This window comes from Xiphophorus couchianus, chromosome 18, assembly GCF_001444195.1.
Source record: "Xiphophorus couchianus chromosome 18, X_couchianus-1.0, whole genome shotgun sequence".
NCBI classification, from domain to species: domain Eukaryota; kingdom Metazoa; phylum Chordata; class Actinopteri; order Cyprinodontiformes; family Poeciliidae; genus Xiphophorus; species Xiphophorus couchianus.
This window is the reverse complement of record NC_040245.1, coordinates 20,970,039-20,991,878: the sequence shown is the minus strand read 5'-3', so window position 1 is coordinate 20,991,878 and position 21,840 is coordinate 20,970,039. Positions and strand designations below refer to the sequence as shown.

The following is a 21,840-nucleotide window of genomic DNA, read 5'->3' as shown; positions in this document are numbered from 1 at the left end:
AAATCTGTGATTTCTGTTATACTGTTTGTACAAGTATAACAAAGACACAGCTGACTTAAAGAAAATGAACTTCACTTCAGACTTTCACATCATTTTCTATGTTGCTTACATTTTGTTTACTGATGTACTAGCAGACAGCAAGGGTTTAACATTAGAATGGAAAACAGTGCCTAGTTCAGGGATCAACAAGTCCAGTACTTGAGAGCCGTTATTATGCAATGGCTCTCAATGATTGCATCAGTGATACATTTGATACGCTACTTATACTTAAAAACTCGAGTAGAGAAGAGAGACAATCAAAAGTGTCCAAAATTCTTCCTGAGACTAAATGGTTGTCATGATATCAACCTAGACTGATATATTAATTGATCTTGTATGTAAATTCTGCCTATTACAGTTGTTCTATTTGGGGATGTCAAGAGGTGGCGCTCTTGCCCCCTTTACTGTAGTTTCCCAAGAAGAAGTGGCGAGACAAGAAGTTTGGATGAAAGTTACATGTGATGTTTTGCTACCTATTATGGGACAAACTATCTAGGTTCAGAAAAAGAACCTTGAATAAATAAAACAAGAAGATGGTGAAAAAGAAATGGCTTAGTCACGCTTCCCTTATTCTACTCATGAAAGAGCTGCGCACACAGAACCTGTACTCTACCTCTCTCTCATTTGTGTTCATTTGATTGCCAAAAGATGCAGAAAATTATGCAATCTCCCCACAGACAGCTTTGACTCTTTTTTTTCAAGTGGTACCTAATATGAATATAACACTGAAGGTCAAATTAGAATAAAAAGACAAAAAACTAGTTAAATCGATTTACAGAGAAATAGCTAAACAATAACATAGATTGAAAAACTGTCATCATTAGCATTTATATAATAGCTGTTTGATACATGTAAGATGAAAAATAATTTTATTCATTTTGTTGTTCATGACATCTGACTTTTTATCTAGAGTCAGTATAGAAAACATCCTGCTTGCTTATTCATTTTTGTGTGTGTGTTTGTTTATGAAGGGAAAAGGTCAGACTGCCACCAAATTTGCCATGAAGACATTGACGCTTTGCACTGCAGTCAGCGACGCGGCAAGGGAAGAGCTGGTGAAGTCTGATAAAAGTGAGGAATGATTGACGTGTTAGCATTAATAGGCTCTTTCATTAGTGTGAACATTGCAGTACTAAAGGGTTGATCTCTGAGTCAGAACTGAAATAAACACTTGTTAATTAACATGTGAGTTCAGTTATAGAGCTGAAATCACATTTTTACATGAAATGTATGAAAATGCACACAATCTATTTTTTTTCTCGGTGTGATATTTAATCAGACCGATTAAATATTGATCTGATTAAAACTGGAAACCTAAAACAGTTTCCAGTTTTAAGTTTTTTAGAATTCAAACAATACGTTTTATTAATTAAAAAACAAAACAAGAGAGATTTTTAATTCTCAAAAGTTTACATACTCTAAGATTCCTATGACTTTAAACAATTTGGGAAAGCAGAAAGTTGCAAGCTTCTGATAAGTTAATTCAATCATATTGAAGATAACTGGAAATGCAACAGTAATATCATAACGTAACATCTCAAATGTACTGCTTTGTTGTATTTCATTATAGAAAAATCAAAAGAAATCTGACCAGATATCAGAAAAAAAAACTGGGGACATCCATGAGTCTAATTCACCCTTGGGTAAAATTTCTATTTGCTTGAAGTTTCCAAATTCGTAAAGAGCATGGAAAAATGTCCAGCCATTTTAAGGTTCGATAAGAAGAAAGGTTCTGTGACCCGGAGATTGTTTGTTTGTGAATAATGTGTGTATTACATTCAGAACAACAACAAAAACTTGTGAAGAAGCTTGCAGATGGTAAGACAGAAAAGAATAATGTGCGAAAAATATTGAAGCAAAATTTGAAGACATCAGCCTGGAAATTGAAGCTTGGGTTTAGCTAGATCTTTCAAACGAAAAATTTACCTGAGAATACTCCCAAATGAATTAGTTATGTTCTCATGATTGGGAAAAAATTCCAGCAAACTGTTCTAGGAAGCTTGAAAGAGTCTCTAAACATTTGACCCAAGGCAAAAATGTAGAAGCCAAGTACTGAGAAAATGCAATTAATTTTCTGACATGGAAACCAGTTTAAAGAAATTCTAAAAGAAAAAAAAGCACATTCTAGCTCACCTACAAAAAGGAAAGGTTTTCTCTGATTTCCCTGCATCTGTTTATGAATGGTTGTGACTTTCATCATTGTATGTTTTCCTGATTTGGTTTCCACCTGTTATTTTGCGCAGAACTCTCCAATTTACGTCGTTTGCTGCGTTCCAACAGCGATGAGGTGATTTCAGGAAATGCAGCTTTGTGCTTGGCCCATTGCTTTGAGCTGGAAGGAGTTGCCACCCACCTGCTGGGTACTGATATTGTGCTGCTTCTACTGCGGCTCGCTGCAGGGGAGCCTAAGAAGACAGCTGTGCAGCAAAATGCAGCCATTGCTCTCAGCAAACTATGTCGATCTGAGCCCAGGTAACACCTCACCTCACCTCACAAATCACAAAATATGATTTACATTCTGAAAGCTAATGTTATTAAAGTTTGGAATGGTCTCAAAGTGACGATGGAGCTCTGGCTGAAGAAGCTAAACATAAAACTAATCTGTAATTTTGAGCTATTACTACTTTCTGAGTGCATGTCTCTTTAATATTCTGAATTGTCAAGACTTAACACACATCTCTTTTCATGAATAATGAGTACGGTAGGTGTGTTTGAACTGTGCATATTTTTAGATCTTGCAGCTTGATTCTATAAAACCCATCTTGTAATGATTAAAATGCAGAGTAAAGATACATTAGTAGGGCTTTCTCTGGATTCCTAAAGTACATTACTTTATTTGTTTTACTAAATATAGTCAATCAAATAACAATTTCATCAGCGTTTTTAAAAATAAAAGCGGGTTTAAGACAAAAGGGAGATCTTTAATTACCATGCTTACTACTACAACGCAGCTGAATTAAAATGTTCACAGAGGCAAGCATTCATTTTGTTTCCTTGGTTGGCAACCCACCCAATCTCAAAATGTGGAAATGTTTTCTTGTGCTTTTTGAAAAAGGAAAAAAATAACAACAATTTATTACTGCTGGTTAGCAAAACTGGCTGGCAGCTGCAGTTTGTTTCTCCCTTTCCAAATCCCAGCAGGCTACTGAATAGAGAGGGGGAATGAGATCAATTAAAAATTCTGCATTAGTTTTGTAATTAGTCTCCTCTGGCTTTGTTCCCTGGATTATTTCCCCATGTCTCTTGTGTCTACTGCTAGGCTTAAACCACAACCCGCCATGTCAAAATGTCACAGTGGCTTTTGTCTTGGCTTTGAAACGATTTCTTGTTTATTTGAAGTGGGGCTCCTGCTGAGTACTTCTGAGTGGTCAGTGTCTTATCTACAGTTAGCAGGAGTCATTGTGATCTTAAGCTAGCGAGTAACCAGCCTCTTACTCAAAAAAAGCAGCTCAAATGTTTTCTTGTGCTTTCAAAAACAATTGAAAATGTTTAATATTAGTTATAATGCAAGAGAGAATTGTTTAAATTGTCTTCGTTTTGACTGCCGTAGAGCATCTCTGCTTCTATGCAAATGTTGCTTAAATGTATCCTGATACCTATTACAGTCTCAAAAGTTGTTTTGTTTCTGTTATCACTTTCTGATACTTGCAGATGTCTTTTTGAGATAAAACTTGTCATTGCTTATGTAATGACTTTTTGGTTTGGATTTGCGGTTTTTATGTTTGACCAACAAAGTCTAATTTCTGTTTTTGCTAAAAAAAAAGTTTTGTTTTGTTATTACAATGTGTAATCACAAAGGTGTCTGCTGAGCAGTTGTCTTTTCTTCTACATAAGTAATAACCAACACCAGATATTTACATGCAGATCCAATTGTAGTCCTCTATTACGGATAAAATAGTGTTATTTGTCTACTGTGTTATAATTTTCTACACTTAGTTTTAACAGCTTAACCTGAAATCGACATTGAAATCTCGTTTAGTGACCATTAAACTTTTGATTGCATTGGTAATTTTAGAGGAAACACTATTTTTTGATAATAAACAGCTTTACCAGACCACTTGCCATTAGTGATCGACCATACCAAGTTAATCAGTGTAATGATCCTGTTGCTTACGATAATCTTGGAACAAGTTTCTGATATATGACCATAGAATGATCATATGCCAGATGCTGCAAATGCAAGTAAACAGCTGGAACTGGTAGTAAATGAAGCCTTGTCTGCATAGCGACACATCCCAAGTTGGCCTAGCTACAACCAATTTTGCATTCTCCTGTTGTTCCTTTTCTTCTCCAGGATTTTACCTGTCAAACATTACACACATGTTTCAGTGGGTATGCTGTTTATTACCCATCCAAGGACAGGAGACGAACCTGATACCATTTTGTGGTTATTTAGCTCACTCTGGAGTGTCGTAGCAAACATCAGATGCAGACCAAGTGCAGTTTGCATACATTAATCATGTCTCAGCAACTCCCATTGGAAGCTCATCACACACAATGGCCTGCAGTAAATTCTTGGTCTAGCTAAAATCACGGTGTAGTGTTGTCTTTGGAATATCAATGCAACCAATTCTCTAGTTTGCAGATCTGGCAAAAAGAGATTTCATCCTTGCAATCAAAGGAAAAGGCACTGTGCATAACAATGTAGTCTCATACCTTTTTCTAACTTATTTCTCTTATATATTGCATCAGTGGGTCTTATCTGATCTGTTTGCTGATCACACAGATAAGGTTATGCATGCTTTCATGAGTTGAATTATTAAATTTCACATGAATTATGTTGCAATTGGATCAACATTGTGTTCCATTACACAGACATTAAAATCTGGATAATTTTAATTGGACAATTTGGGAAGTATAAACAGCATGAGAATATCCACATATCATGTTCAGGAAAAGAGAGGTTCTCTTTCCAGGAGATGAATGTGTGTTAGTGAATTCCTCCAAACTTTCGGAGACGCTCAGGTTACAGTTCCAAGCTATTACAAACCCTTTTAGAAAAAAAAGTCAACTTCAATGTCATGCTGTTATAAATGATAAACAGGTATAGATATCTTGGCTAAAAGGATTTCTTTGTTGAATCGGCAAAACCTTTAACTGGGTCAAAGTCTTTTCTTTCTGCCTCCTAACACGTTGCTTCTGCATTGGCCTGCCTTTGACCTCTACATACAAGCCGTTGTCCCAGTTCAGCTGAGAAAGAGTCTCTCTTCCTATTGTGTACATTTAGTCAAATGTTGTGATTCACAAGGCTCAGGGACAGACTGTCAGACTTGCTTTAATGGCACAAGAGCATCGCTTGATATTTGAGAGCAGCCAACACCAAGCACAACTGTGTGTCATTCTGTAATAAATGCTCTAATCTGTTGTAAGTGTTCTTACGTCAGTGTCCTTTTTGAAGGCCCTAAATGCACCTTGGGGCTGATAGGCTTGGACTTTGTTGAGGATGAGTTGATTGCTCTGTAGCGAAGGTCACACAAGTGTTTAAATTGAATGTCAGCACACTGGACATTCTGTCAAAATATTTTCTTTTAAAAAAAAAAACCCTTTCTTTTCTTCATATTTTCAGACATGTGCACAAACTTCGAGAGCTTCATGGCCTTGAGATTCTACACTCCTGTGTGAAACTCATCAATACAGAGCAGTAAAAATACAATCTGAAATGTTTTGATATGCAGCAAAATCTCTTGTCTTCTTGTGCTCAGCATAGAAAAGCATTTTTTTTTCAAACTCATTCATACTTATTCGAATAAAACTGCATTGAAGATGTTTTCTCATTAATGATTCTGATGTAAAGGTATTTATTTGTGACCTAAAGAATTAAACATATAATTGATTAAGAATATCTTCATCTATCTTTCTGTCTACATTAACAATGTCACGTCCATTAGCAATGCTCTTTGTTTCATGACATTTCTGACTAATTAGACATTTTTTGCATTTTTTAAAATAAATGTTATGTCTTTACCTAGGGAGCAAAAAATTTTATTTTGCATTTTTGCAGAGTAACCGTTTGTTTGTTTGGAGGCTCTATCTTAATAAAAAGATGGATACAATGCCAGGCATTTGCAATCATGTGTCTGCTATGACAGTACCGTAATCTTGAATTTTATATTAATTTGATGCTGCACCAAATTAAACTTTCAAGTTTTGGAATGATTATATTTACATTCAAATTAAATTCTAAAAACAAGAATTGGATTGAAAAATGTGAAATCAGTTTTATTTCCTTCACTAATTGTAGACAGATTACACACTTGTTTTACCCCATCAACAGCATTTGTGGTAATTGATTCTGAACGTTTGATTACAATTGTTTAGAAAATGTAGAGAAAATTTAAATTGGCAGGCTAGCTGGCAAGGCCAAGTATAGGTTATACATTTTAAATCAGGGTCTTTCCTGAAGCTCAATCCTATTTGGCTTTATCTTTTCTAAAGTCACTTTAACTCTGTCTGGATCTTTTATACTTTCATACTCCCATCGGGGGATGATGATGTAGAGCTCACTTGACTCTGGGCTGTGAAACTGATTTTAGAATCAATAAAGAAGCTAAATTAAGGTTTCAGGTTGGGCCCTCCACCCCTTTTTAAAAAATTATAAACCATGCCGGAAACTCAGTTCAGTGCCAGACCAACCAATTAAAATTTGTCTAGCAAGAAGGATGTCAGAACCTTGTTAATGGCAAAAATAATTTGGTGCTTGTATGCAATAAAAAAAAAAAAGACATTTATTAATATTTTATGGGAGAATGTCTGATTATATGAATTACGGAAAATCCACTATAAATTCAAACTAGTGTCACAAAATGTCTACTTTTAAAAATCACTTAAGCTGTATGGACATTTTACCTCAGGAAATGGTTAAAAAGTATATTGCAGTGGACAAATGAATGACCATCATGCTAACGACACGTTGATCAGTCACTGAAATGCCACACATTGCAATAATTTTTCTAATAAGCATTTGTTATAGTTCTTGATCAGTTACTTTTGATCAATATTTTCTGAATTCATTGACGCTGTAGATCCATATAACTGAAAAAAAAAGCTACAGAGAAATGTGATCTATCTGTAATAATGACGTTCAAAGGACAGTCACCTTGCAAGTGACGACACTATCAGGGTCCATGCGGATATATCTGCAAACAGCTGAAACCCTGCGGTACACAGCACAAAAAAACACCAAGAGCTTTTACTCACTTGGGTTTATAGTTACTGTTAAAAGACAAGAACAGAAATGTGGAAGTTTAACTCCCTTCCACTTGCTGTTTTCCTACTTACAGGTGTGTAATATTTTTGGAATTAATTTGGGGTGAAAATAGAACAAAATGACCTTTCAAATGATTTTTTTAGCCTTTGTTAAATAGTAAGTTGGTTGGTGTTGCAGGTTTGTTGATGGTTGTTGACTGTTTTATTTGGCAGATCTAGTTCTTAGGTTAAAAACGGACCTATGATTTATTATTTTCACTTGTCTTTTCCTAAAAATGGCAATATAAAGTTATTAAGAAACTATCACACTGTAACTTTGTAAACATCAGGAACAGAAATAAATGTCAACAATGTTAAAATTTATGCATTTATGTATTAATGTAGAGATTGACTTTCATCTAATTTACAGTGTAATGTGTAACAACAAAATGTAATGTAATCACAAAACCGCCTACTGCTAGCATTACAATTAATAGATAAATCACCAGACATTTAATAATTAGCTAATCAGTCACACATCATCTAGTATCTGTCACCAGTTCATTAAATTAATTTCAGCCACGCTAGGATTTAAATGATTTAATATGTCGTCAAGGCCCTTGAATGTAAACCAATAAAATGTAACGTCAAATATTAACAAATGTGTCATTTTAAGGAAATCATTATATTCATGTTTCACAGTGTTTTTTTTTTTGTTTTTTTTATTTACAGCTCCAATGCATGGAGGTTGTAGGAACCATTAAATTCATGTGCTCAGTGATTAAAAATGAATAAAGTGCAAGTGATTGCCACTGGGAATTTGTATGATTAAATGTAGTAAACCAACACTGAAGATATTCCCCCTCTGCTACCCATGTTTGCATATAGCTCACCTATTTTGATAACATACAGTATTTCATAATATGTTTTTGCCTGCATCAGCTCTTTCTTTTATTTGGGTTTCATTTTTATTTGATACTGCTATTACTACTATTCCTACTACGAGTAGTAAAAAAAACATCCTTTGAGGGTAAAATTTGATTGACATGTTTTGTTATTTTTTAGTAGTTGGGGGAGAGCGAGAAGATTTCCAAAGTTACCTCCCAGAACAAACAAAAGGCACTGCTGTCACAAAGTATTGGCTTTTGGAGAAAACAATCCCAATTGTTCGTGGCACAGAAGCAGTACCTTCACAGACGACACACCGAGGCACCAAGGAGGAGCCGACTGCCGAGTTTCCAAAAGCAAACGTGTTTGACACAAAACTAAAGCCAACTAATGAGGGGATGCCAACCACATCGTTAGCTACTACTTTACAAAGCATGGGAAATATTCTCTCCAGTAATGTGCAAAACTCTCTACAATCATCGACAGCTTTCCATTCAGAATCAAAAGTCCCTCTGAAGTCTGATTATGCAAAGATTGTTTTGTCTTCCACACATGCTGCACGGGTGTTGAATGATACCTTTGAGCAACATGTCCATTTGTCTGCCAAGACAGTCAAAGCCCCTCCTTGGTTTTCTGTGCCGTATGCAATCGGGATTCACAGAAATGCCAACTCTGTTATTCCCACATCTGCTGATACAGGACTTTTACTTCCAATCCCATCTGCATCTTGTCCTCATGTAATTGATAACCTGACGGAGTTGCTTAATGACAGTGATGATTTACGACCTCAAGAGAAGAGCATAACAAACCTAGGAGAAAATGTGGATCTGTCTAGTACAATGCAATTCATCCTCCAGGCTGATCCAACAAAAAATTCAATGAAAGGAAATGATGTGACAGACTTGTGTTTGACCTGTCTGAAAGATTGAAAAACAATGTCCAGTGAGAAATTTGCAGCCAGCCCTACTGCTTCACCTCATATTTCTTTAGGTTCTCTTAGTTTGACTTCATTAAACAGTTTCCATTCTTCTTCAACTGGGGAAAGCAAACAGGCCAAAGAGAGCAACAATTTAAAAAATGCAATAAATTACAACCACACATCTCTTCCTTTTACCCATAATAAGACTGAGAGAAAAACTGTTTCTTTTTTCTCTCATATTGCTGCTGAACTATCAACAGAAAAACACAAATTCACAACACTACCTCCAAGTCGTACCTATCCCAGCAAAACTTTTTCCACAGCAAGTCCAAAGTTAACATCCATAGCGCAACATCCCTCATCAAAGCCTTCTTACACCGGTGAGAAACCAGTGAAACATGGTCATCAAGAGATACTTAACAAAATGTCTCCATGTGGGAGCCTCAGCTAAATCCAATGCCTTTCACTCAGAGGAAGGAAAAGGCTTCCCACAGTCTCTCAACAAGCTTGAAAAATCAGGACATCAGCACTGGGCCAGTGAGCAATGCACCTTTCATTGCTCCCCTCAGCAGTTTTAACAGTACTCTCCCAAAAGGTCATGCTCATGGCACTGCTTCACATCCTACAAGAATGAACTCGATTGAAGCTCTTGCTGCAATAAGACCCTTCACCCTTTGCAGGCCAACTGTTTCCACAGTCAAAAATCTCAAGTCTTGTTTTCTGACAGGAAAAGATGGGACTTTCATCTCTGTATCAAACAGCCAAACAAAACCTAAACCTACATCTCAGACCAAACAGTCGATATTGACTTTGTTACCGAAGGATTTAACAATTAGGCTTGCAACTGTCACTCATAAACAGTCTCCTGCTAATCTCCTAACAACAGTGAGTGCGACAGCTATGACCAGAGTACAAACTTCAACTTTTGCTACAAGAAAAGTTAGCTTGAAGGTCTTTGACTTTGACGTCTCTCAGTCTGCATTAACTGGACTAAAAGTATGTCTTTCAATAAGAAACAGCAAGAAGCCCAATCAAAAATCACTGAGGGGAGGAATTCTGAAGGCAACAGACCTGATAGCAATTTAATAGACTTACACAACATTCACAATCTGACACTTGGAGATGAGCAGGAAAGCGTTTTGAGTGTAGTTACTGAAAACAAGGACAAAGACACACTTCAGTCCAACAGCAACCACAGCAGAGAAATTACAAAAATGTTTCTCAAAGATGATGAAATCCTGGAAAACAAAAGGTAGGAATTATTAAGATTAGATGATCCTGAAATTGAAAAACAAGCAGCAGAGATAAACCAAACCACATACAGAGAGGGTGGAGAAATGAAAGAGTTCATCACCAAGACAAGCAGAGAAGAGCATGTACTTCTGAGACATGACAAAAATACACAACATGGTGAAGTCAACGATGAGCGAGGCGCCAAAAGAGAAGGTGTGACTAAAATAAATATGCAGAATTCAACCCTGGATACTGCTGGAAAGCAGAGACAATTTTTGGAGGAAAAAGGAGAAAAGGCTGGAAGTGGGGAGGACAGAAAATTTAACAAGGATATTGGGAAGGAGGATGTGACAAATGTTCCCCCTGAACTGGCAACAAATTGGAAAGAACTTAACGGAGACAAAGAGAGCATTGTTGAAAAGCTGTCTTCCTATCATGGTTTGATTAAAGAGTTGGACGGCTCTGAGCACAAGGGTATTCATCTGGGTGAAAATGCTTCACAAATAAGAGACCTAACAAATAAGTCATTTTCTTTTGAGGTGACAAGCAATTTCCAGCTGCCACACCCATCTGTAAGATCCCAGGCACCAGATCTAAGGGAAGAGTAGCTTCCGAAAGAAGACATTATGTTACCACTGAAGGAAACAAGTTCTCAAGAGTTTGAGGTTAAATTTCCTGCTGCTGCAGTGTCAAAAATATCTGGATTTATTTCTATGTTTACGCCACTTATTTCCCCAAGCAGGAGTGCTGCTAACACAGCTAAACAGCCTTCACTCACAACCCGATTTCAGAGAGCCAAGTCCCACTTTACTGTGAGCAGTTCTCTCAATATATCAATTATTCAGAGCAACACAGATCATAAGCATAAATTGAACTATTCTGTTCTGAGGGCCGAACCAGTTTTACATACAGCGAATGAGCAAGGGCATACAGAATATGCTACGCCATCCATACACCAGCAGAGGTATGATGATTCATCTACAAAGACACCCACAGTCACAGTCTTGTCATTTAAACCCCGCATCTCTGTGGGCCCATTTCAGCCTCACCGAGGGCAGTCTGCTACTCAGAGGAGTCACTCCTCCTCCTCATGCCCTAACATAACTCCAGGCCAGACATGTCTCTCCAGGGTGTCAGAGCAGGCATCGCATCCAGACACTTTACATACTCCCGCTGTGGAAAACAAGCAAAGATTTCCACAGGCACGGACGTCGTCAGTGATCCCTGCAACAGGAATCAATCGTTTTTCTCCCGAAAGCATGTCACCGATGATGAAACTGAGGATGTTAAGTGGTGACAGGTTGACTGTAACCTACAGATTGCAGAAGCTAACTAGTTCACAGCTGGCCCACTTTGTCCCTGGATCCAAAAGCAGAGAGTCCTTGTTAGCGGCCACTGGTGAGACAAGTCAAAGAAAAAAGAAAGGGAATGCTATGTTCATGATGACCTCCGTTGTGAAACATTCAAATGGAGTCACAGGGGATCAACATATGACTGTTAGGAGTAAACATGTTGCTAATGACACTGATGAATTCAACTCCACTTCCCTTCAGACTGAGAATGAGACTAAACAGAATGACCTTTCTACTGCTGGTGGCAAAGATGAAGCAAACAATATAATTATGACTGCAAAGCATCATCATCGCTTTGAGTTAGAAAAAGCCATGCCTTACACTGTAATGGCTACAAATGGGAAATTTGGGCGCGACACAAATTATGCTGACACAATTGATCGAGTTGGCACCACTACGATTTTCCAGACAGATAATCTTCCCGAAAGGCCTAAAATACAATCTGATGATGAGCCTAACTCATTGTTTGATGTTGAGCTTGGCAAAGACGAATATAAGGCACGACAGCCAGTCTCTGTCACAGCAGAGTGAGAGTAACAACTCAGACATGATTACAAATATGAATTCAAGCACTGACCGTGCAATCCACAAAATAACACACCAGACTTTTGACCAAGCAAGACACATTATTTCTCAATTTCATATAAACGCAAATAAAACCGCTGACTTTGTCTCTCTCACAGAGACTCCCGCTGAGTTCAGAGGTTTTAAATCTCTGCTGGCCATGAGTGGGACTCTGCCAGACAGTAAGAAGTCAACTCAGAAGGCAGCTGAGCACAGATCTCGGCCCTACGCTCATACCAATCCTTTGACTCAGAGAGAGCTTCCCATAACTCACACTTTTGACAAGCTCACCCCCGCTGCTTCGAGAATAAAAACAATGGAAACACATAGTGTGCAGGAGCAGCCAGAGGAGGAGATTCTTGTACGAGCTGCCGAACAAGGCCAGCATGCCCTGCTTTCTATGACTGCATTATCACATGTTATTAATATAGCAGAGTCTGACTTTTCAGAGATGGCCCAGAGAGCCAAAGAGTCATATGTCCAAACACCTGCAGCTTCTGAACAAATGAGCTATTTATCACTTAAAGGGATTAAATCAGTTCCTCTATCTGTGAATATTTATGGAGAGCACTCACAAGATTGGGTAGAAAAACATAAGAAGCACATGTTGCCTAAAAGAACTTCAATAAGCCAACCAGTCTTTGGACATGTGACAGATTTTGTACCTCATGCAGAGATCCCACCCACAGAGTTTGTTAACAAAATCAGTTGTGGCAGTAATGGCTGTACAAAGTCTGATGAAACTACTGAGGCAGTCGTGATTGATCCTACAAAGGAAATCTTCAATACTCGATTCCCAGAAAAAAATCATTTCCGGGCCCAAAATGCTAATAAAACAAAGTCCGGAAGCAACTGGAGCTTTCATCGCTCTGTACCTGGAAAATCAAGTGGAAAATCAAAAAAAGTGTTGCATTTATCAGTCACCAGTAAATGGGAACAGGACTACACCAGTGATGACACAGTGTCAACAAAGGCCAAAAGTACATCAGATGAAACTGTTCATTTGGAAAACAAAAAAACACCTCAGTGGACTCGGTTTGTGACGAAAACAACACAAAGATGCTTTCAGAATACCTTTGGAGTTATTGCAACAGAGGGCACACTGTCTGAGTCTGGAGCAGCTGCTGTGGAAACCACAATAAAGTCCACTGAGAAGACGCTGCCTGTTGAAGGAAACACCAAAACACAATTAGACAGAAGAGCAGGCAGAGCCAGAATGCTGGCAGAACAAAATGTCAGTAGGTCACCGCGTGCCCATGCTAAGGACGAGACGGCAAGCCCAGAGTCTGGGAGCAGGCTGTTAGTGTCAGAGCCGCAGACTAAATCAGAGCTCCCAAGGCTGAACCAAAGGAGAAGGACATCACCTCATCAGTATGTCTCTGGGTAATGTTATTATGTCTTCTATCATTTCTATTATTAACCTGGTAACAGATTAAAGAAAGGTAGAGGGGCATTTTATACTAAGTATGCCAGATATTCTAATGCAGCCCACTGATTCATTGAATTTCATTTACAGCTGCATCTGTAGAAATTACAGTATTGTCCAAAAAATTACTTATTGTAGTAATTTTAAAAGCAAGGTGTGAATTAAAATGTGCACAGTAACACATTTTACATGTTCATCTTTATTTTGATTATTAATAATTGCTCATTTAAAAATGTTTCTGACATAGCTCAAATATAAAATTGAACAAAATTCTTTTTACAAAAAAAAGGCTTCTCAAAAAGTATTTTTGATGCACTGTACAGCAGTGGACCAATGTCAGCAGATGGCATAGCGTCCCATCACTTCATCTCCATTATTTCTCCATAGTCTGAGACTTTACTTTCCAAATCCAATGCAACATTTACTTTTACTTGAAATGAGGACCACACTGACCAGATTAATTCTGTCACAATAGTTTTAAGGCTGAGGTTACTGTGTTGCGTTTTCATCTTTTTATGTCATGATTTTACCAACTACTAAACGTTCAATGAATGTGCCTGGATACAAAGGTCCATTAGCTATGGGCTTGTTTTGTGGTTTACCATGCTTGTGGAGGGAGTCAGTGAGTCAGGAGAACTGTCAAGCAAGCACTCTTCCCCATGATATGGCTATAACACAATATTCCTGCATTAAAAAAAAAAAACATTCTGGATTCTCTTTAACTGTAAGCCAAAATTACTAAGATTAAGAGAAATAAGTTGTTGATATATTTACAATTTTTAAATTGAAAATGGGAGTTTGCCCAACCGGTCTACATGTGTTTTGTGGACTTGGAGAAGGCGTTCGACCGTGTCCCTTGGGGAGTCCTGTGGGGGGTCCTGTGGGAGTATGGGGTACTGGGCCCTTTGATCCGGGCTGTATCAAAGGATGACCGGTGTCAGAGTCTGGTCTGCATTGTCGGCAGTAAGTCGGGCTAGTTTCCGATAAGAGTTGGACTCCGCCAGGGCTGCCCTTTGTCACCAATTCTGTTCATTAATTTCATGGACAGAATTTCTAGGCACAGCCAAGGTGTTGAGGGGATCCGTTTTGGTGGCCTTAGGATAGCATCTCTGCTTTTTGCGGATGATGTGGTCCTATTGGCTTCATCAGGTCGTGATCTGCAGCTCTCGCTGGAGCGGTTCGCAGCCGAGTGTAAAGCGGCCGGGATGAGGATCAGTGCCTCCAAATCCGAGGCCGTGGTCTTGAGCCGGAAAAGGGTAGAGTGCCTTCTCCGGGTCAGGGGGGGTGTCCTGCCCCAAGTGGAAGAGTTCAAGTATCTCGGGATCTTGTTCACGAATGAGGAAAGAAGGGAGCGGGAGATCGACAGGCGGATTGGTGCAGCATCTGCTGTACCGGTCTGTCGTGGTGAAGAGAGAGCTGAGTCAAAAAGCGAAGCTCTCGATTTACCGGTCGATCTACATTCCCACCCTCATCTATGGTCATGAGCTTTGGATCATGACCGAAAGAACAAGATTGCGGATACAAGCGGCCGAAATGGGTTTTCTCCGTAGGGTGTCTGGGCTCTGAGATAGGGTGAGAAGCCCAGTCATCCGGAAGGGACTCAGAGAAGGGACTCCTTCACGTCGAGAGGAGACAGTTGAGGTGGCTCGGGCATCTGGTCAGGATGCCTCCTGGACGCCTCCCTGGTGAGGTGTCCCGGGGAAGCCCACCGGGAGGAGGCCCCGGGGAAGACCCAGGACACGCTGGAGGGACTATGTCTCTCGGCTGGCCTGGGAACGCCTTGGGATTCCCCCTGAGGAGTTGGAACAAGTGGCTGGGAAAGGGAAGTCTGGGCCTCCCTTCTGAAAATGCCACCCCCGCGACCCGACCCCGGATAAAGCGGAAGAAAATGGATGGATGGATGGATGGATGGAAATTGAAAATTGAACTACTCAATTAAACACATTTTTAGTTACTTAATTATTTTTTTTATTGAACCTTCACTTAAAAATGCAAAATTTGGCTGTAGTTTTATTTATTTTTTTGATGATTTTAACAAACTGCTGCTAAATTCAGCAGGTGGAAAATTCTGCCGTTATTGTATCAAATATCTCTGAATACAGACACAAGTCCATCACAGATGTTTTCATTTCCTCTGTGAGCATCTCTGTGAAAGTAAAAAAATGAAACAAAATAAAACAGCTCTCTGTGGATCCTCCCTAGGTTTACCTTGAGGGGTTGAAATATTTGAACTTTTGAAATGGATTTTGGTCAGACTGCACTGAGTGCTTGGTAAACATTTGGAACAGAGCTGAGCTGTTGACTATTCTATAAATTACTATCATAAATCATTTTAACCACTGAATGCAAAGTGACAAAGTAAATGCATTTACCTTAGATGTTCCCACTCCTCTCTCAACCGTACAGTGACTAATTGATACAACCAACTACAAATAATAAATAAAATCTATTTAAAGGGAATTACAAATTAAATACTGATGCAAAATGGCGTAGATAATCTTATATGGATTCTGCATTTAGTTTTTAATGATTTCAGCATCAATTGTTTTCATTTGTTTATTAAACAGCAACTCTGTTTTTGTCTGAAACAAACTTCCTGCTGACACAATCCTAATGACAATGCATTATCCATCTTTTATTTATTCTCTGCTCACTTATTCTTTTATCTTCTGGTACATCTCTCAAGGGCAAACACAAGAATGCAGTCAATAAGACAGGTAATTTCTGTGTTGAAATAACTGGCACGCCACAGGAAACTCTGCTGGAGCTTCACAACAAGCATTATATAAGAGAGTAGAAACCGTGCTGTGAAATTGTGTACATCAAAGTATTTCAGCATCTGTCATGTACTAGTGCATCTCAAAAAATTTGAACACTGTATAAAAGTGGAATAATGCTTGCCATTCATCTCAGAAATCGAAACAGTTATTTTTATAAGGATTCATTGGACATTATGACATTTTGTTCTTATTTCTCACGAGTAGTTGTCTCTCTGGTCATTGTTTAATTATGATGATGAAGAAAAAACAACTGCTAAATATTATTAGTGTTAGCATGTTAGCTTAATGACATCGCAATTTGCGTTAAAGTACCAGAGTCTGTGGTTTATGTAGAAGGCTGCCAGCAGGCAGTTGGTTGTTTCTTTCTGCAAAGAGGCTTTTTTGTGGTTACAGCAGCAACAAATTTTAAATTCATACACTTCAAGATTACCATTAGTCCTATAAGGACGTCTATGGTGATGGATTGCATGATGCTTTATCTGTAAAGTCAAATTTTGCTGTTTGAAAGGGAATATGGCAAGATATAATTATGAAAAAGGTGAGAATAAATGAAATTGTTTTTAAGATTTTACATAAATATCACTTAAAATAGACAATAAATCCCATTACAAATTGCGAACAATAATGAAATATTGATCCACTACTAGTGTGACAGAAATTTCAGATGACATCTGTGGCAGTGGAAACTACACCGCAGAAATGAGGCTGAAGATGGGAACAAGTGTGGAGCCTGGTGATGTGGTGCCAACCCGAGGGAACCTCAGAGTGATTATCAATCTGAAGACAGACAACAGTCAGATAAACCTTGGCGTCACCCTCTGTTGCCTGTCACCAACACGTCAGCTGGACTTCAACAACCCTACCTGCTGCTTTTTTTTCAGGTAAACTGGAATGAGCCAAAAATGGCAGATGAAAAGATTTTGTGTTGGGTTTTTCTGTGACCTGAAAAGCTCATTGAAAGTAAAGTTAAACTGCAACATTTTAGGCAAAAATTGCCTAAAATGTTATGTACTGTATATATATATATATATATATATATATATATATATATATATATATATATATATATATATATACAGTACATACTGTATATATATATATGAACTAGACATAGGTGGTTTGATTTTTGTTGGTTATTAGAACACGAGAAATTTTGCTTATTTACAAAAGAAGTGATATTTCATAAGGTAAATCACTTAAGAAAACATCAACAACATATTTTAATAGCTAAATATTTTTAATTAACATGAGCAGCTTGATGTTGTCTCGTGCCAGCATGGAAAAAGAGATAGAAATTTATTGCTATCCTGGAGACTCAGACACATTGTCGTTTAAATGCACAAACTAGTGTGTCAACGTGCCAATAAACAAAGGGTTCATATTTGTTTAAACAAGAAAACAACAGGTTTACAAAATTTTCTCTTGGAAAAGTAATTTTGATCTTTCATTTTAGGGTTACTCTTAAGTACTGATTAAGCCACTTAATCAGTATTTAAGAGTAACCCTTAAGTTACTCTTAAGGGTTAAGAGTAACTCTTGGATTGTAAGAACTTGAGTTGGATTGTAAGAAACCCAACTCAAGTAGAAGATTCAATAATGTTTTCCACTATTAGTATCCTTAGTAAATGTGATTATACCAATGTCAAAGCATTATAACTCTAACGCTGACCTTTGCCTGATATGATTTGTTTCTATTAAGCCTCTCACCAATATTAAATATTGATCATTTTTTGCACTCTATTGCCGCCTTCATGTCTGCTAATCAGTGCGGCTTTGGCTTCTGGAGACGACAGAGCCTTCGTTTGATTTCAAGAGGAACGTCTCAACCAAGTTTATAAAATCCATTTCTGCTTCTCTCTCAGACCAGGAGAGGATCATGCTGCTGCCCAGCACCTTGTCAACCAGTGCCAGTTTTACCATCAGTCTCTTCCAAATGATTAATTACTCAGTGGTGTACCTACACTGTGATCTCAGTGTCTGTCTGAGGAACCACTCTAACTGTGAAAGGGTAAGATTGCAGTGGGTTCACAGAGCACTGCGGTGCAATGAATGTAGGGGAATGAAAGAATGAGCTGAGAGTGATTTAAATGTAACAGGCTAAAGTGTGGCGCTATGAAGCGTGGAGAATGGCAGATGGAGAATGAACTGGCTTTGGGGAATAAATAAGAAAGAGAGAAAGGAGGGGAGACAAAGGTGGGTTGATATGTGCTAAAATACGCAAAGTTGAATTGCTTTTTGTAAATCAAAAATGAAATAAAATATGTAGTTAGTATAAAGAAATCTTGTCATAGCAATTCTCTGGAAGCTGATTTTCAAAGCGTTTAGCAGAGTCTAATGTTAACGTTTTGTCTGACAGCCAAGGACTCAGTTAAAAACATGACATTAAGATGAAAGAGAGCTTTGCAAAGTAACAGAAACACTTTTTTTATCAGTAGCAAAAGATGCGGATGCTTTGATACCAACTTCTATAACTCAGTGTTGTTGCAGTGACTCGTCTGATTTAATAGAAAACTGTGAATCATCTGACAAGCACGTCTTTCAGCCTGAATGTGAAGCCGGGTGAAAAACTCTGGAGACTCATTCAGAGGTCTATTTTTAAAGAGCACTTCTAAAGATCTCAGAACAGCCAAGTCTTGAATACTGCTATGGTCTCAGTGTGAATTTGATGGTTAGTTATTTATTTTTCTGGTTTGAATAGCTGTTTAAATCACTTTCACTCTTTTAAACATTTAGACATTCTTAAAAACGCACACAAAATTTCCAGATGCATTAAATCTGAATACATGCAAAAAATATATATATATTTCTTTTTCTTTGATTTGCATACACATAATTCTACACGTGCATGTCTGAACATCCACGCAAACCAAAGTCCCCCTTTAAGGCCATTTTCTATGGGATTTTTCCATCCACTTGGTTATCTAAAGTCGTGTACATAGCTGAGTTTTTTACCCGTGTGGATTGGACTTTGCCATTTATCTCCAATCTTGGTGGGTTATTTATCAACAGGGTCTCAAGGGATAGTTCTGAGGGGGTGGAATCTGTTCCGGGATCCTGAGGGTCTCATTTTACTTTTTTTGCAGATGATCTGGCTCCATTATTGTCTTTAAGCATGATGTTAGCTGAGTTGCAGTCTAGTGTGAAGCAGCAAACATAAGTCAGCTCCTTTTCTCAAGAGGGAAAAAAGGTGGACTGCTCTCTCTGGGGTTTAGTATCTTCCTCAAGTAGAGCAGTGCCAAGTTTCCTCTTGTGTCATTCAATGAAAGATGGAGCACAAAATGTGTAGATAGATGAAATGCTCTGTGCATTTTTAATGATTTGGGATACCCCAGAATTATGTGTGAGAAGTAGAGAGAGAGAGAGAGGTGTGTTTCTGTCCTAAACCTGTTTTCCTTTAAGTCCCCCTGAGATAAATAAACAAGAAACAGATTGATAGAGATAACATGGACAATTTTATACATGTGAATAAGCCTATCGTCTACTGGAATATTTAGCTGTGTACTGCTGTAAGAACTGATATGTGAGCACAGCTGTGTGAAGATGGACCTGATAAAGCAAAAATTTAGAGACTTTCTTATTTTGGTTCTGAAATAATAAGAAGATCAAAAACCTATTTGTGGAAAACAAGTAAACAAAATAAGTTCGATTTTTGACTTTTGTACAACAGAGTATTGTGCAGAGGGTACAAATCCTAAGAGTACAAATGAGTATATAATTTAAACCAAAAAAAGGTCATTCCCAAAGCAGACTTCGCATTCTGGCCTCAGGCCTGTGATCCTACTCAGGCTGTGCCAAAAAATGCCAGATTTTATTCTTTTCATAAAGTCTCAAAGTCTTACCTCACCTCAAAATAGGTAAGACACAACGAGTCAGGGATACATTTCTAAAATGAACAGAGTAAAACAAACAATACATTCTTAGAAATTATACAGTGAGAAACTGGCATATCAAAGTAAAACATTCAAGGTATGCTTTCTTTCAATCTTGTTGTTAATTTTAGTTTTTGTTCAATATCTATTTTTATTTCTGTTATTTTCTGTGTGAATAGATCTCTTGCATTTCTCAGACACAAACATCCTCACTGCACTTTTATACATGTCACTTTAAAAAAAAAAATCATTTGTTGCATTGACAGTGTCACGCCAAGAGCCCTGCGTGTTTTTTTTCATGTTTAGCAGTCAGTTTTAAATGTGTGCATTTTTGTTTCTTACTACCTTATACAACGGTTTATGTTCACATCATAAAACAAATTTTATGAAACAAAGATAACTTGATCTTTTGTTTATTAAAGTGAAATATCTACCCACACCAGCCTGGGACTGCGTAAAAAGATAAATGCTTAATCTTTGATTAACTACATTCTTTGTGATTAAGCAAAAGTCCAGGCAGAATGCTAGAATCAAGTTAAAATTTAAACTGCTTCTGTCTGGCAACATGAAAGATTGTAAAATATCTCAAAAAGCAAAAATAACACATTTTACAGTACTAGTAGAGGTGGAAGGTGGGTCCTTCCACATATGGTATACACAGACATAACATATGAGAACTTACAGTTGCTGGAACTGTACCACTTTCTTTTCTACAGAAAGTCTGATCATCAGCAAACTTGAGGTGAAGGTTATTTTGGAAATGATGCAAAACCAACAACCTGCAGGTGTGAACAAAGAAAGATTCTTTTTTATTTTTACATTGTTTCTTTAAAATTGTGTGTTCCTATTGATTCTTTTTAATAAAATAACCCTTCTATTTATAATTTCACAACATGATTAAAAGAAAGCACCACCTTGAAAGGTGAACTCTTTTTTCCATGCTGTCTATCAAATAGAGGCTTCAACAAATACCCTACTGAAATGTTTTAAAATATACACTGATAAATATTTACATAGATTGTTATTGCATTTCTTCTGTAATTGGCAGTCAATACAACCTTCCTTCTTCATGGGTTCCAGCTACTCTAACATATCTCCTACTCTTATATATGTTTTTTATTCTTTCTGCAGCAATGCCTTCAGCAGCGGAGTGTGTTTCCTTCTGAAGGTGCTGACACTGTCACGGTCAATCTTCGAAATCGCGTATCTTTTGGGCCGGTGTTGAAACAAGCAAAAAATTCAACCTTCCCCCTGGAGATAGGTAATTATTAGCTGAGTGCAAAAAAACCAAAAACCAATAAACAACAACAACAAAAAAGACAATCAATCTGAGATAACACAGCATAGACTGGAGATGCTCCAGGACAGGAAATGAGAGATGACTGTGCCATTTGTCAACAAGAGTGTTAAGAATGGAGCCATATTGCTAAGTGGCTCTGTGTGTCGAAATATATACTGTGTATCTGGCCCTTTATGAGCTCACCAAGAAATACTTTTTGTTTATTTTTCTGTGGGATTTTTCAGATCCATCACAACTGGATCTGGTTTTGGTCTTTGTCAGCCTGGTGGTTGGCTTCTCCCTCAT

General features: G+C 37.8%; 1 protein-coding gene across 3 annotated transcripts in view; it reads left to right on the top strand.

The window, feature by feature from the left end:
- ttc12 (tetratricopeptide repeat domain 12) overlaps positions 1–21,517 on the top strand; it is a 38,071-nt gene extending 16,554 nt beyond the window's left edge. The window contains exons 19-23 of one of the 3 annotated variants that reach the window (XR_003598988.1): positions 1,011–1,110; positions 2,283–2,511; positions 17,034–17,267; positions 18,249–18,394; positions 21,387–21,517. Coding sequence is in view for 1 of the 3 variants with exons in the window: in XM_028044550.1 (XP_027900351.1) it covers positions 1,011–1,110; positions 2,283–2,511; positions 5,606–5,684 (408 nt within the window). In the remaining 2 variants the exon portion in view is untranslated. Of the gene's footprint in view, positions 1–1,010; positions 1,111–2,282; positions 2,512–5,605; positions 5,877–17,033; positions 17,268–18,248; positions 18,395–20,971; positions 21,026–21,386 lie in introns of those variants that run through there. The other 2 variants (XR_003598989.1, XM_028044550.1) reach the window with 2 other exon arrangements.
- Positions 21,518–21,840: the final 323 nt, after the last annotated feature.